Here is a 17,715-nt window from a genome sequence, read left to right as displayed (position 1 = left end):
TTGCTGAATGCTAAACTGTACATTTGATGTGAGAAATGGCACACGATGAAAGAGTAGAAATGAAAACGTCTTTATAAGTGGATTTACTTTGATGAGCAGAAGCCAGTGAATGACTATTTTCCTGCCTCAAATCCTGGATATACAGTGTGCAGTCCAAGAAGTGTTCCTGTTTTGGCTGTTGTCTCCATAGTTGTGTTAATTAAGTCTCAGTACTGAGCAGCCTATTTTTACAAAACTAATAGCAATTTAGTATCTTCAAGGCTTTTCTTCTTTCAGTTGAATGTAGTCAAAGTTTACTGCTACAGGCAGATAGAGGGGAAGATATGGACAATGTTACTCTCTAAGCTTTACTTCTGCTGAAAATCAGGCTAGCAATATAAATTTAATTTGAAATGCAATATCTGCATAAATAAATCACCACTGAAAGCACAAAAGAGGACCAGGTCATAATTGCTATGGTTTCAAGTAAAAAGTTTTCAAGTAAAAGCTGACATTTTTGAATGCCAGCTCTGCAAACTGAAAATAAAAACTTAACTTAATCCATAAATTGCTCTTTTTTTTTTTTTAGTGCTCTTTTTTTTTTTTTTTTTTTTTTTTTACTTTCTCTAAGTAGAGGTAAATAAAAGTAACACAACTTACCTTTGTGGTATTTGTTGCTGGTCTAGAGGTTGCCCAGATATAAATTGACTGATTAGAACCTGATATTTTGTCGTAACTAGCTTCAGTGTCCATTGCTTTATTAATTGTGTCGTAGTTGCAAGAAAAACAAGGCCAAAGGGCTGGACTGGTCAACATTAAAGAAGCAATCAAATTTCATTAGCTCTAAAGCTCTAAATTTTTCATATTGAAGAAAAACAAACAACAACTATAACAGCAACATGAACAAATGGAGAAGATCGAGAAGAGGAATTTCCTCATATTATAGTAATGCACTGTTCTTGTATGCAAAACTCAAGTTGCATATCAGGTCTGTTTTCTACCTTCTAAGATATACCAAACACTGGAATCAATAATTTGTATTAACTTGCTTTTTTATTGCTGGTATTTTCTTATTCAAAGCTGTGGTGCTTTTCTAATGAAAGTATACACATCATAAATAGCACTTTCCTACTCTTCTAATAACCTCATAGTATGATAAATAGCTATGTATAGCTATGTATATAGCTATGTATAGCTAGTATGCTATGATAAATAGCATTGATTTGTTATATCAAAGGACCTATTTTTGCCTTATTTTCTATTTGGAATCACTGGATAAAGCTCCAAATAATCAAGATGTTCTGATATTTCTACAATCTAAGGAAGAGATACTACTAAATAAGAATAATAATAAGAAACAGTACTAAACAGTAGTATTTGCAGCATGTATTTGACATGTTTATGTCTTCTCTGAAAACATTTACAAGGGAAAAAAGATTCACACTTTTTCTGTATCAAAAGATATGATGGTTCTTGGTGATGATTTTCTTTCCACTTTTGTTTTATTTTTATTTGTTATATTTGAATCATCAGTAATCTTCAGTTAGTTTTCTACAGTAATTCTCAAATTACATCAGGATTTTCAATTAAGTATTTGGCAGTAACTTAAGCTACAGCCTAGATTGTAGATTTGTATCTACAGATATCTTGCCAGAGTTGCCTAACAATGCTTCTTCATATGACAAAAATAGGAAAGCAAAGGGCATGATGTCTGAAAAAGACCAAGCAGGGCAAAATGCTTGTGAGGAAGGTGAAAATGGAAAACAAGTAATAAAGAAGTCTGTGTGCAGTGATGTTTGCAGTTTGTACTTCATAACAAAAGTGAAAAATAAACAAACAGCAACAAAACCACTCCTGCTTGGAGTCCAGAAGTAAGAACAGGAAAATTTAAAAGGAAAAAATATGTAAGTGGAAGTTATTTGAAAAGCTTCAGTCTTTAAGAGTATTTTGCTTTCTCTCTATATAAATCAAAACATTTGTACTAATTTAAAAATGAGCTGTCAGCAAAGAGATGTTTTAGTAGAGTATTTTATATAGCATACTTCTGGAGATTCCTAGATGTGATTTAATTCACTTAGTTTTAATCTTTTATATTTATATATATATATATATACATATATATATAACTGCGCGGTTTAATATATGTTTCTCTGCTAGAGAGCTGAGAACTGTTTTAACATCTAGTCCTTTTATGAGCTTAATTCATGTTGCAAGAGAATCTTGCAACAACTAGTCAGTGAGAGCAACAAATCTGATAATGTCATCAATAACATTTCTAAACTTTCTAAAAATAGAAAGATATAGATACCTTGATATAGACTACATAGACCTCAGGCAGTGTGAACAGGTTCTTCAGAAGTCTTATCTGCCTTCGTCCAACCTCTGTGTTGTGGTATGGGGCATATATGGTAAATGCTATCCATTAGGCATGTCACAGTATAAACTTCTCTTCATAAGCTGCAGAATTTCTAAACTAAGTGAAGTGTTTATATGCGGATATTTGAGACATTTTTTAGTGATGAGTAATGGTTTGATGATCATTTTACATTGCTCTCTCATCACTATAGTGATGAGAAACTATTCTATGGTTTTGATGTTTTGAATTCTGTTGATAGTATTCTGCATCCATCTCAAATCATGACTCACCATTTATTTTAAAAAAGAAACTGATCATTTACCTGAATTTGCACTTTCATAGTTGACCACTGAAGACAGGAAAACCTCAACAACATAAAAACATCCAAGTGTAGGGTGCTATCTTTCAACTTACACTTCTTTATTAACTTTTTTATTACTTTTATTAACAGCCTGGAAAAGCTATAACTTATTTTGAAAAAGTACTGATGCCTTTAAACATGGATGAGCAGGAAATGTTTGATCCACACCTATGCTTATGAAGCAGGGGGCATGAGCATTTGCTAAATGAAGAGGGAAACACAGTGTAGCAGAACTGAGACATAAAAATGGTGAATGTTCCACATATTGTAGGCAACTGCAAATGGAAGCTGCCTTTGGTTAGCTCCATGCCAATGAAGTCTTAGAAATTTTACCAGTGCTACATAATTCTCTGTGTTTGAAATCCTCCTGAATTTCACTGTAATTGAAAGGGGGTAGCTGGATCTCAGTCTTTGCAGTGGGAAATAAACTGTAGAAAGTGTTTTAAAACTCCATGTTCTTTCCTGCTGGCTGTTTTATGACTGCAGAGAAAATTTTAAGCAGTGTTTTATGAAGTATGAATTTTACCAAAGAAGCATCAGAATGCTTATTCCCTTATTCCCTAGAAAATACTAAATTGCCAAGATTTTAATTCTTTGCCCTCTGTCTCATTTCACTTTCCATGTGCGTTTTGTTGGCAAGACTTACTTTCAGTTATCAATAAAAGAAATTCTTTCCAGTTGCCTGTAAAGTCTGGACCCATTTTTAACATTTTGAGACACTTAACTGAGAAACAATGTCAGTTTCTGCATGGATCTCCATTTAATGTTTCTTTTTATGATGCTACGTGAGGATTAGAATGAAGTCAATTCTGCCTGCCTATGATGAACTGCCATCACAGCAAAAAAGCAGCATGAGAAAAAAAAAGTATATATATATATATAAATAAAGGAATAAAGATTGATGAGATCGTAAGACCACTTCAAAATCATCACTTAAGAAAATAGGAAAACTGGTATAAAGGATTGAGAGATTGTTAAAATCAAGTTCATAAAGTTATTTCTTAATAGAATATTATAGAGGGTAGCTTGAGGATCTTGAGCATACACCAATTCATATTTACTTTTCTAATTTTAAACTACTATCTTTGAAGCAGCAAAATAAATAATGTTTCCAATATTTTTTTTCTGATCTCAACCAGCAGAAATTTTGCTTTTCCTCTTCCTTTTTTTTTTTTTTTTTTTTTTTTTTTTTTTTTTTTGTGATAAGTCAGTCATATTTTGTGTGCTTTTAGCTGAAGCAGATGTTCACAGGTAATCTAGGATAAAGACATGCCCAAAGAGTGATCCACTTTGAAAAATCCTTTTCTTTCACAAACTGGTTCTTAATAAACACTACGGTTTAAAGAGAAAAACAGTGCAGAATAGATTTTTTATCTCTCTTAGCCAGATGCCCACATGGAATAAAAATAAAAATTTGTCTCTTCAGAAGATCTATTCAGAAGTCTGTTTGACTTCTGTTAATTAAAAAAGTTTTTTTTTCTTGCCTTTATGTCAAGTTTTAAAAGTTAAAAGTTTGTTTTTATTTATTGCCTTCATATCGAGGGAGGAGGAAAAGACTTCATGTTACAAAAATTGCCAAGAGGAGGGATTACAGAGATGTATGTTCCCATTACATAGTCTTGACTCTCAGAACTGGACATCTAAATTAGTCACCTAAATGAACAACACATATATGAGGCTGAACAAGTAAAACTTGTTGATGTCAGCTGAAAATACTTGCTCACAAAATTAAAGAATGTAAAATGACAAATATCAGTTTATTTTGGTACAAGTAATGAGGATGCTTAAAATTATAAAGGTACTTTATTAATCTAGTATACTGAAAGAAAATACTAGAATGTAAAAGTACCGTCTTAGCTTCACTATTTTATTTTTAACAAGTTTAAAGAAAATTGATGAGTTATACTGCAGTGTAATTAATGAAATTCAAATTCTCATACCTTCAGACAGATTCTGCATTCTTACTTTTTTTTTAGGTAAGTTATTTCAGTTCAAATTCTTTACTGTGAAACATCTTGTGCATCTAGAGGTGAATTTATGCTTGACTTCTTTCTTGATACCGGAAAATGAAACATAATGTTATTTCAACTAGTAAGACAATACGAAGTCCCACAGCTAATCTCAATGGGACAATAGTATCAGATGACTTTGGAAGTGGAAATTGTGTCAGACGCCTGGTTACACTACAATGCAAACAGTTAGTTAGAAGAAGTACAGGAATATCTTAGGTGACTGAATATACCTAAAATTGCGTTTGATGTTTTAGAAGGAAGCCCACTTAGGTAACAGTGTAAATGAAAGCAAAAATTTGCTTCTAAACTCCAGATGATTAAACATAATGGCAAAATGAATATTAAAATATAATAATGAACATTATTACTGGTAGATATAAATGAAAAAGTTAATTATAAAAAAGGAAGCACCAGTAGACTCATGTTAAAATGATACCTCTGTTTTAAATGGAGCTTGTGCTTTTATTTCTTTTTTATTAATTTTCAACTGTAATTTAAGCTTTCCCAGTCCTAGCAGAATCATGTAATGCAAACATATCTGTTTGCTTATTTATTTATTTATTTTTGCTACAGTATCTTTTATCTTCATAATTCTACACTTTTAAGTAGGGTTTTTTACAAGTAAAAGTGCAATTACTCAAGGACAGTAAAGACATTTTGCCAACTACATCCAATTCACCTATTTTATTGCTTTTAACTGTACACTAACTGTTCATCAGACACCTTTCTTTACATCTATTAGGTTTCCAGCCAGGTGACAGCACCTTCTGGCACTCCATACAAGCGGTCTCTTCTCCAAAGACAAACTGCAATTACAGCTGCACAAAGCAGGACCTCTTCCAGTCTTTCTGTAGAGGACAAGTGTTATTCTTACCTCTGTGGCACTCTGAAGAGAAGGAATGCAGAGATGGTATTATGTTGAGGTTTATATTTACAAAGAACTGAAGTCAATTCCATGAGATCATGAGTATTCCTAAGAGGTGGGAGTTGTTCAGAGATGAAAAGACATTTGGGTCATCACCTAATGGTGCAGCTCCAATTTAGCAACTTTTGTATCTACAAACAGTCACTTTCCAGCATTCTCTTTTTGCTTTGTTTTAATTCACTCTTTGATTCAAGATTAAGAAGAAATGTGGGCACTGAGACAGTCTCAATCTGTTCCTAAAGTGATGATGGGGGGGTTGGGATGTCATCCATGAACAAAGACAATATTCTTGTCTCTGTATGTACAATGTTTATTGCACGGTATCACAGCTTAAATGCGTTACATTCATCTTAGATGTGAAAAGTCTCTAGTAACTCTCAAAGACATTTTTCCTTGCTAGGATATGTAAATAGATTTAGGCAATTTGCTTGGAAAAAAAATCTAATGGGCAATAACTGACTGCACATTTCTCCATTTCTTGACTCCCTGTGTCATTATTCATCCAAGTACAAAGTGGTACTAGAAATCAACTCTGAAGAAAGATGTCGTTTCACATAAAAGATCTCTATGTTCTTACATACTCAGAAAAAACAAGAACAATAACAACAAAAAACACCACAGGTCCTCAGTATGTCATTTTAGATATGGGACTGGACCTAAAGTTAATATACACTGTTTATGTTAATTTTTGACTCGTTTGCCAGGAATAATGGTGATCATTATCATTTGATCTTGCTAGAAAATTTTGGTAAGCATTTCAATAAAAACTTCCATAATATAGTGTTACAGTTTGAGACATACACAGAGCAATTAAGGTAAAACAAAGCTCAATTGTTGAGAATATTTGTTATACACCATGAATGGCATGGTGTATAGCCTAGCAGCTAGAGCTTTGTTGACAGAAATAGATTATGTATGTATGTTTGTGTATTAGGCATACATGTATGTACGTATAGCCATGGTTATACATACATATGCCTAATAAGGTACCATGGAGGTCTTATGGTACCTCCTTTTAATCTGAAGAAAAGAAAGCCATCTCCTGAGACTAAAGTAGTAAACCAGTAGTAAAAGTAGTAAACCAGGTACCATGAAGTGTTCTACAAAGATCCCATCTCAGCTGAGTAAGCAGCATGCCTGACTTTCAGAAGGATGCAGCTGCAGTTAATGCTCAGGAGTGTGTGCTCTGAAATTCCACTGGTTTAAAAAAAGATCTTGCAAAGAATGTGTACTGCTTGTTTTGGAAACTCAGTTCCTCCACTTTGAAATTAACCACCTTAAGCTGGTAGGCTGCCTGGCATGCTGCCACCTATTGTTCCGTATTACTGGCTGAAAGGAAGGTTGGAGATGGCTGGTGTGTGAAAGACCTTGGTATTGACTTGTTCGTGGTATTCACTCTTTAATAATAATTACATTGTTCCTGATGCATAGAAATGAAGTTGCAGAAGCCTGTTTTATGTTAAATATTAGGAGTTTGTCAAGATTTCTGGGATGATGCTGTATTCTTTCTTTCAGCTGGAACACATCTGACTAAATAAGCAGCCTAATATTCTCACTGTCACCCTTCCCACCTACAAATGCTTGATAAAGGGATTAGAGGGACCGAAGAGAACACTGTCCTCCCCTGTGATCTACCTGGTAACTAATTTCCCAGCAACACTCCAGCAGGTCCATTAGCAATTACAGCAGGAACCATCTGAATGTAAACTTTTCACCGATTTATGGATTTCACTGTGTTTGGTCTGTGAAGAAGGCACACACAGTCCCCCCGGGGTGCTGACTACACTGCACAGGGGGGAACGCTGAAGAGCCGGGTGCAAGGCAAGCCCAGCAGCTTTCTGGCAACCAGCCTTGTGCATGCAAGAGGTCACTAAAAATGTCATTGCTTAAGTAATGGAAAAGCTAATCATTACAGTAAAAGATCATAAACTGTTGCCCTTTGGGAAGGGCAGCAACTACGTGTTGTTTTCTTATCTAAAATCGCAGGAGAGAGATTTAGGACAGCTCTGGCTTTGTCTCTTTTGAACTTAAAAGAAAACAGGTTTATTTTCTTTGGCTTGAAGGACCTTTTGATTCTTCCTTGTTTCCATTTTGTAATGAGGAGATAGAGGAACACTGGGTAAATGCCAAAGTGACATTTGTATTATTTTGTTTCATTTTCAGTACTTACACTATTAATTTTTTTTCCCTAAAGGAATACTTACGGAGACCAAAATTCAGAAACATTCCAAATCTCAATTTCTGCTTCAGTTGTACAGCTATAATGTATGGATAGCATTATTCACCAAGGAATTGACAGTCAAAATTTGAAAAATGTGGAATTATTACTGCAGATAAGTTTGATATATGGAAAAGCTTAGTTGTCCAGATTAACAACCTCATAGCCAAATCTTCACTAATTAAATATAGATGCTGTATGGAAATGCTAAAACATCAGTGAATTGTGAGAAATGCAAACAGTTACCTGACTTTTTATTTTTATTTATTTTTCACTCTGGGATCATACACTGGACAAAACAATTGCTACTTCAAATGTTAAGTAGATAGGAGATGTACCATGTTGCTGTAATGATCCCTTAATGGATAAATTCATAATTCACCTGAGTTTAGACAACTCGTCTTGTTTAAAAAACAAGAGTTAGGAACAGCTGAGGAGACTGGGGCTGTTTAGTCTGGAGAAGAGGAGGCTGAGGGGAGACCTCATTGCGCTTCCCACCTCCCTGCAAGGAGGTTGCAGCGTGGAGGCAGTCGGTCTCTTTTCTCAGGTGACAAGAGAGAGGCCATGAGGAAAAGCTCTTGATTTGGGGCAGGCTGTGCTTGGGTCAGGTATTGGGAAGAATTTCTTCATGGAGGGTGTGGTCGAGCAGTGGAGCAGCCTGCCCAGTTAGGTGGTGGAGTCCCAGTCCCTGCAGCTATTTAAGAGATGTGTGGGCACGGCACTAAGGGACATGGTTTAGTGATGGGGACTCAGTAGGCCAGGTGGATGGTCGGGCTTGATGGCCTTTTCCAGCCTAGATCATTCTAGAAGGGAAGGAACATTACTGCAGATATAACACACCCATGAAAATGAATTACTATGTGGGGAACTGGTACAAGGATCTGAAGTCCCAAACCCAAATCTTCTCTGTTGTACCCATTTTTGCACAGTGCTGTTGTGTTTATGGGATTCCAAACTGTGTCCAAGGTACTTCACTTTACATCCTCTTACTAATGGTCATGGGCACATGAGGCAAAGTTTGAGGAAAAGTAAAACAGAAACAGCCAAATGAGGCAACATTATTGACTTACTATACTTTACTGTTATGACTGTTCTCAAAAACAATTTTTCCATTCTGGACTTAACTTAAAAAATGCATTCTATCCACCATTCGTTGAAAAGACTTTGGGAAAAAAAAAAAAAAAAAAAAAAAAAAAAGCCATCCCATCATCAATCTTCTTGGCAAATCCCTTTTTTGATCCTTTTTGGATCCAACACTAGCTCTCTGTGCTTTTCCTCTACCTCAGAGGAGAACTGTGTAAGATTTATTAATTGGATTTGCTTTAGTATGTTATACCATTTGTCTCTTAGGACAAGAAGCCAGGCTTCTACATAACAACTGAAAAAAATATGAGAAATTAAATCTCCTGTGAACAAGTTGTTGAAGTTATTTGCATGAAAAACAGTAACATGCAAGAACCACCTCCTTCCCCTTTCCTAGGCAGAATACGAATATAAAGTTAAAAAAAATAATAATAAAAAAATCTGTATGCAAAGCAGGTAATACATGGAGAAATGGAAATCCCTCAGCCTGCATAATCCACCAATAAATGCAGGAATTTGTCAAGTTATCCGGAAAGAAAAGGTTTGGGCTAGGAGGAAGGTATCAGAAGGGATAAGAGCATCCTTATAAGTCAGCAAAGAAGAATCTTGTAAAAGACATTCAAAGAAATAGATAACTGCTGTCAAAGATCACATTGTCCAAGTTACAGAAGTGAAACCCAGTGTGATTAGAGACGAAGACAGAGAAGTACATATTTTTAATTAACAGTATTTTTTCTCTACTGTTAAGATATCTCTAATATGTATGTCCTTACATAGATCAGCAATCAGTTATTTAAAAAGCAACAGAAAAAAATAACAAAGAATTTAATATTACATTATTTTGGTTAACATCAGGCATTGTTTCAGCTTAGCACCTGCTGGAGTATCTAAACTGGCAATGAAAATTCCAGGCCACAAACACCTGCATCTCATAACAGATATTGAGCTTCAGGTTTTCTTTGGATGCTGAGTCTCATTAAAAATATGGTGAGCAGTGGAAGGTGACATGGCCTCCTGGGATGTGCGCTGCATCTCGAGCATCTGCAGCTTTTTAACTTCAGATGCAGGTGGCATTCTCCTGGGTGCTGAGACTGCAGTGCTAGGAACACTGTGGGACATACAACCAGGCCAGGGGAAGGCAACCACTGCACTGCTCCTCCTTTTCTGGGCCAAACTGCAGCTCTAAAAGTATGTCATTTTCCCCGCAGCAATTTGCACTAAATAAGCATGCTGTTTTTTTCAGGATATTCAGAATATGCCCTGGTAAAAATACACTTCTTATTCTAATGCAGAGAGAATGTACACACGTGTCTTGAATATTATCAGCAAGCAAGGCAGAAGTAATAACTTCTATTAAACAACATATATGTGTGTGTGTGTGTGCATATATAAAGCATCACACTCCCTGATGCCTCTCATGCTCTTTATCCCCTCACCCTGAGTGCAGTGCCATTTAACCACTGGCTGAGCTGACTGAACTTGCTGACCCAGCAGAAAACCATTTGCTGTTTTTTTTTTGCCAAGGACCCTCACAGGTACCATAGCTAAGGGTGGCTCAGAGACCTCACCCCACCGGCTGCTCAGTCTCCCCCTCCTTTTTGCCTTGGACACTCTGTCCCTCACACTGACTCCAGTCCACTGAAACAGTGGCACTGAGAGCAAAAGGCGATCTCGGCACACGTGTCCCGTTTTCCTACACAAAACAACAGGCTCAGGCACCTCTTCATCAATATTATTTCCATTCCCTGCCTCCAAGAACCTTCAAAAACACTTACCAAGCCAAGTGGGCAGGCAGATGGGATGCTTGGGAACTGGTGAGAGCTGGCTCTTTAAACCTACGTCTGTATGATAGCAGAGGTAGTAACAGGAATTACTTTTCCTGGACAGAGCAGAAACTACAGCTGTAAACTTGAGAGTGCATTTCATTCCAAAATTGAGCATGAAAAGAGGGAACTGTGCAATGCTATTAAAAGGGCTTTGGCAGTGAAAATATGGTTTTAAAATTGTTGTTCATCCTAGAATTTTTTTTGTGTGTGTTCTCCAGTCCTGCAAGAACTGCTCTCACCAGTGTATGCACTTCACAAACTGCACATAAGGAGTACATTCATAAGCTTCTAAATCCCGACTTTACTATCAATTTTTACATTGAAACAGTACCTTATTTAAAGTACAGTGCCAAATGAAGCCAACAGGACATGACATAACAAGGTATTACATGTAGAAAGGAAAAATTAAGCCACCCATCCTTACAGGTACTACTGTCTAATTAAGGTTTATGGTACATTATGTTATTAATTAAGGTTTATGGTACATGAGGTTGAGGCTTAAGCTACTATGACTGCTGTCATGGTAGTGTAAACATCAAAACCCTGCTAGATCCCTGATAGAATAAATAAATAAATGTTTATTCCATTCAAGCTGCTTTTGAAAACAGCTCACAGAGCTGGATCATCTCACAGGCTCGTCATGAAAATTTTCAAGCCAAAGCACAAAATATATTTCTCTTTTCTTTGTGAGACAGATTAATGATAGGAAATCAATGCAGGGATGCAGTTCTGAACAATGCTTAGGCAAGACTGTGAGCTACTTGCTGTTGCATCTGAACATTTAAGGTCTACACATTTTTAGTCTTTGGTAATACCATAAAAGTTGTTATCATTAATATATCCATAATTTCTTTCTACTGGAAAAAAAAAAAAAAAAAAAAAAAAGTAAAAATAATATCTAAGCAATCACATGAATCAGTGAAAGTGTATCTGAAAGTCTTAACATATTTTTCTTTTACATGATGTGTGTCTTTCAATAGTACATGGTACCAATGTTTAAGTTTCATAACAGGTGAAACTAGTTGGGTGAAAATGGAGGAAAGGGAAGAAAAATTCTGTCCCCTCTTTATGTGGCCAAGCCAGTGTACAGTGATGTATCTTCCATGTCCTTTGGCATAGCAGTTGTATCACTGTACCACCAACCTCACCTTCCTACTACCTACACTTCAAGAAGAGTAAGAAGTTTATGTGTTCCTTTAAAACAGAAAAAAGAAAACACACGCATACACATAAAAACCAACAACAAATACAACAACAACAGAATCCAGACTGAAGAACTGGTCAGTAAATAACAGAAGCTTCTAGCAGTTGATCAGCTCTGATTGACCTGACAGAAGGTAAGCGCTTACATCTGATCTAGTCAGCACAGCCTGATTTAATGGCCAGTGAGAGGAGGAGGAAGAACATGTATCAGTGCTGCACTCCTTCTAAAACACAAAGCTGACACAGGTCAGATCAACAGCACCTTGAAGGTGCTCCCCTATTGACCATGCAAACAACATAAGGAGACATGACCAGAAGCAGATGCCTAAGTTTAAATAGGATGAATCCATCACACCGTGACATAAATTGAGAATGTGTTCTGCTTCTTTCATTGTGTTCAATCAGGCACAAATGTCTTTCTCTGACAGTTCCCTACACCTCCCTAATTTTAAATACATTGACATGAACAATGATGTTGACACAGACTTCCTTATCCTCCCCATACACTAAAAGCCAGATAACTTACTGCACATGAGAGAAACTTACAGTAAAGACCAAATAGCTTGAAACTGAACCCATGTAAAACAGAACTTCTGCAAACAGCCAACAAATCAACAGAAAAGGCAACATGAAAAATTACAGGCAGGCTGCAGTCACATTACTAGATGGACTGACAGGTCAGGAGCCTGGGGCTGATGTTAATCTTCACGCAGTATTCCTGTAACTGAAGGGAAGGTCTCTGAGCTCTGTGCTCTGGGTAAGAAAATCCACCGAGTCCCAGAACACAGACTGCTCTTCATGCAGCACAACACAGGGTGTGCTGGGAGCAGGGTTATCAGGGCAGATCTAATGTTATCCAGGGAACTCAAATGCAGAAACCTAACTTTTGGCTCTAAATAGAAAGCACACCCTTTATAGTGAATATATAATGTTGTTTTTTAAAATAAATAAAAACAAATAAACAAGAACTATGCAAACTATGCATGTCTTTTTTTTTTTTTTTTTTTTTTTTTTTTTTTTTTTAACCCAACAGTTTCTTTCTCATCCAACAACAGAATCAGGAAGAACAAGTTATACATGACAAATATGTGTCACATTATTTAATGAACTACCAGAAGAGTTCAATGAGGAGTAGGAGAATAAATGCTACTACATACTACAGAATCTGGTAGCAATACACAAGTGGGCATTAAAAAGCACATTAAAATACGCTCAAGTGTTGTCCTCCTCCTTGTGAAAATGTGGATTTGGATTTTTAAACATCCACAGATTGCTCAAATATCTAAAACGTTAAAATTTTCTCTGTCATTTATACAGAAGGCATTGTAAGCATAAACTGTTAAATATATAAACATAACCTTTACTCCAGGCTATTTACCTTAAACAATGTTTCATAAATGTTTCATAAGTAATAAATTACACTATATCCCCTCTTGAAAATTAAAATAATTATAGCAATACAGAATTTATAAGATATAAAGTATGATATACACTCTGCTCTAAGTCTTTTTGAAATTCAAGAGAAAAAAAAAATCAATGGCACAGGCCATGTCATATCCCCAACTAAGTAGAGCTTCTTATCTTACTAATTTCTACATTATTGAATGCAGAATATAAACATCAGAATTTAATCTTGGAACAGTCTTTACAGCCATGTTACATTTTTATTTAATTACAATGATTCTTCATAGGGACATTCACCAGCATTTTGTTTTCTAGCTACAATTTACTCTGCTGCCTGTGAGTTGCTTTTTTTTTTCAAAGCTAAATCACCATTATTTTTGTATTTGTCAGCAAAATAATCAGAGTCAAAGCTTACAGACAAATCTGGAGGACTCACATAAACGTTGCCATTGTTTACTGTAACTTTGTGAATCCTTTGTTTTACTCCTTTTGACTGCCACCGAGGTGTTGGTGATGGCTCCAAAGGGTTTATTCCTTCATATAATCCTTCTCCTGTTTCCAAAGTAATTACGTACTTATGCCAAGGACAAACAATACATGGTTGACCATCAATATCCTGAAAAGAGGAAAAAATAAAGAAAAATTATGTAATTGTATTCTGACTCTTCTCCTTTAAGAATCTCCAGGCCAAAAAATATGTCTGGTGATTCATGTCTATTCATGATTCATGTCTATCTGCATGTCTATTCTGGCAGGAACAAAAATTTCTGCTTCTAAGAGCACCATGTTACAGTAGCAAACTGGACCAGCAATCTGTTTGGTGCTGGAGCCCTTTACTCAACAGTGAACAACACCAGGTTTTCCTTGCAACTTTTGTAATACTGCTGCTAATCATAATATTCTACCATTATGGGATGCATTTACACAGCAAAGGGAATCAGATTCTCACTCTATTTGTCATCTCACCATTTCAGTCTCCCAAGATTAAAACAAACAAATAAAAAACAAACCAAGCAAAAAAAAAAAATGTAAAAAGTGTGATAGGAAGCATTATTTTTACTTAAATATCATTTTCTTTCAATGTTATGTTCAGTCAAAAGTTTTCAGAGAAAATGCATTTGAGATTTCAAAAGACTCTATGCACATGCATATTACTTTGCTTACATACCTCTATTTCTCCAAGATTTAAAGGGCCTCCTTCATCTGAAACATGGAAGAATAAAATATTAATTAATTCAGCATATGTTATGTTTAATTTTAGCAATGTTAAGAAGAACGAGCAAATATCTTACGGTAGCAGCGAGAGTCCAAAGCATGAAATTTCCCTTCATGGTAGAAAACAACAACTTCTCTGCCATTGACTTTGGCAGTTATTCTTTGGGAGTTTTTTATGTCGTCTTCTTTTCCAACTAGTACAAGACCATCCGGCTCTGCTTCAACTGTTCCTTTGCTTGAGCTGCGTAAAACCACATCCTTAAAACACACAAAAAATAATTCAAAAAGGCAGCTTATGAAGCAGTCCATGTTTGGATTTCTACATCTGGAATGGATGCAGCTCATTTAACACATGAGATGAAAGGAACAGAAGTTTTAGTAAAAGATTAACAATACGCACATGAAGCAAAGCACAGGAGTTTGGTGATAATGTTTCACCAACATGTTCACTACCAGAAGCAGAACTGCGAACACCAACTGTTGCAAACCTCATACCTGAGGCTGAGACAAGATAAATTCCAAATCATTGCTTATTTAGTCGATACTGTAGTCACTATCTCCCCTAAAGCAAACAAATCTAGTAATGCTGATTTTAAAATATTTAATTATTTAGCTATGCAATGTGTAAGCAGTAGCATTTACAAGTAAATCTGATTCTCTTTAAACAATACAATGTCTAGAAATACAAACCTATCTAGGTTGACAAAAAAGTTAAAATATCATCTGCAAAAGGAAAAAAAAAAAAAAAAAAAAAAAAAAAAAAAGTTTATTTGTGAAGCTATAATAAAATGGGCTTTTTAGCAGATATGTTTTGCCTTTCCCTTCTTCTCTTTACATATTTCAGATGTCTAAGAGCCTCTCCCTCTCTCAGGAGAGGACACGAGGCAGTTTTCCTCTTTTATCACAAAACCTGTCCTCCTATTAAATTTGCTTACAATTAGCTACTGTGTTCCAGTCACCTCAGAAGTCCTAGTGCCACAATATTACCCTCAATTCCACAGAAGATCAGCCTAAAAAAAGCTGTTGCACACACTGAGAACAAAGAGGAACCACATACATACAGATTCCAGTTGCAAAGAGGGTTAAGAGCTACAAAGAGCAGTGCAACTTATCAGGCACGCAGCAAGCCGTACAGTACCTTAGATCCACACCAGATTACAACAGAGATGAGAAAGCAGATGAGGAAATGAATGCTCAGAATAATGAGGTCCAACATTGGCTCTCTTCAGTGTTCCTATCACAACTAGGCCTGCTTTGTTCGCATAGGTAACAGCATTTATCAAAGTGCTTCTTTACATAAAGACGTAAGCCAGTGGGACTGGCCCCAATAGCACAAAAAGGCAGGCTTTATGAAGGCTCAGCACGGCAGAGGAGAGAGCTCTGCGAAGACTGATAAGGACTGGGGATGAGCTGGGGCTGTCCTGATAACAGAAGATCAGAGCTCAGAGTTCCTCTTGCTGCATTTCCCCTTGTAAGCAATGCTGCACCACCACCTGCTCCAAGTGGGACACGTCAAACTGAAACCCTGCGCAGAAGTCACGTCTTATGTCACGTAGTGTGTTCTGTGTGTACGCAGCCTCAGCAACTGCGTATTTCCTAATAACCGCTATGCTGGGAAGACTGGCATAAATAACAGTGTGGCACTGGCAAGGCCAGTTATTATTTGCTTTGTGCATAATGAAATGCAACTACCAATTCCTTGCATTCCAGTCACAGGAATTTCTACCAAGCCTTTCCTAGAAAGTGAAGTATCACAGTTGTCAGAGTCACAGTAGCATCCAATAAGGCATTCGCATTTACCTTATTTTCCTTAGAAAATAAGCATGGTGTGTAGCAACTTAACCATGAGAACTAGAATACGATATTCTTAATTTTTACTATCAGGATTTTTTGGGGCTGACTGCATATAAGCCTTCCAAACTGATCTAAACCTTAAAATACAGGTGCATGTAGTTAAGCACACTCTTGTGAGGACGCTTATAAAAACACACACATGCACACACACTTATACATACATAAACACACATATATATATCCATCTCCAGACTTGTATTAAAGTAACACATAGTAGTTTGTTTAGTGGTGATGTTTCTACAGCCATCCTGGATTTCAAACACCAAAAAAAGCCAGTCAAATCAGCCTGAAACCTGGCTTAGACTGCCAGTATCTTGTAGACCCTGCGCTAAGTGCCTGGAGTCAGCCATCAGTAGCCAACTGCTCCACTCCACAGGCCAGCTCCAATGTAAACCCCTCCGTGCTTATCTGCAGCCACCTGCAGACCAGGGACTGACCATCAGGACTGAGCCCTCGGGGCAGCGTATGCCTGGTAATGCAGTACAGAGCTTGCTAAACACGTGCTGACAGACAATTTTCTCCCCTCTGAAAAGCCACGTGGAAAAGGTCTCTGCAGCTCGATCCTCTCAGAAGCCTTCCATTGGCTGTGAGGTGGGGACGTGCCTGCAGAGCACCAACAGAAGGCGGCAGATTTCAGCCTGAAGCACTCGGAAAGCCCGCGTGGAGGCAGCTTTTTGCCTACAGGAGCCTGCCTGGCTTGTGTCCCTTGGCCTGAGCCCAGCCCCAGGCCTAGCTGCAGGGCAGCGTGCCAGCCAGCAGGACTGCAGCTCCTGGCAGTGCCCTGAGCGTGATGCCGGCTTCCCGCTGGGCCCCATGCCAGCAGGAGCGGGCTGGCTGAGGCATTAGGGGGATTAATACTGTCTTGGGGATCATGTTAATCACCTGCTGCAAGGATGTGTTAGACAGGGGTAGCAACGAGCTGAGGTATGAGGTATGCAACCTCACAACCCACAGTTTAATCATAGACTCATGGGATCAGAGAACGGTTGGGGTTGGAAGGGACCTTCAAGCCCACCCATTTCCAACCCCCTGCCATGGGCAGGGATATCTCCCACTAGATCAGGTTGCCCAGGGCCTCATCCAACCCTGTCAAGCATTAATGATTGACACCCCATCAGAACAACAACTGTGCTCCAGTAAGGAGATAAAATTCCCAGTAGTCAGGTGGATAGGAGCAAGTCAAAAGAACCCGGTGATGTCCCAGTGGATATTTGCAACCTGACCAACGCAGCCGATCAGAAATCCCTGCAGCAGACAGCTGGTGCGTGGGGATTCAGGA

The 17,715-nt window shown here is 37.3% G+C and overlaps 1 protein-coding gene across 5 annotated transcripts in view; it reads right to left on the bottom strand.

Annotated features, from left to right (window-relative positions):
• RHOBTB3 (Rho related BTB domain containing 3) overlaps positions 1-16,235 on the bottom strand; it is a 52,057-nt gene extending 35,822 nt beyond the window's left edge. For 2 of the 5 annotated variants that reach the window (XM_082783385.1, XM_082783384.1), the window contains exons 1-4: positions 15,721-16,226; positions 14,660-14,840; positions 14,536-14,570; positions 13,804-13,983 (exon numbers count right to left, since the gene is read on the bottom strand). In XM_082783385.1, the coding sequence (XP_082639511.1) occupies positions 13,804-13,983; positions 14,536-14,570; positions 14,660-14,840; positions 15,721-15,798 (474 nt within the window). In that variant the 5' untranslated portion in view covers positions 15,799-16,226. Of the gene's footprint in view, positions 1-13,803; positions 13,984-14,535; positions 14,571-14,659; positions 14,841-15,720 lie in introns of all 5 variants that reach the window. The other 3 variants (XM_082783383.1, XM_082783386.1, XM_082783387.1) reach the window with 3 other exon arrangements.
• Positions 16,236-17,715: the final 1,480 nt, after the last annotated feature.

This window comes from Aythya marila (genome assembly GCF_965140915.1).
Source record: "Aythya marila genome assembly, chromosome: Z".
NCBI classification, from domain to species: domain Eukaryota; kingdom Metazoa; phylum Chordata; class Aves; order Anseriformes; family Anatidae; genus Aythya; species Aythya marila.
This window is presented reverse-complemented; position numbering and strand designations above follow the sequence as displayed.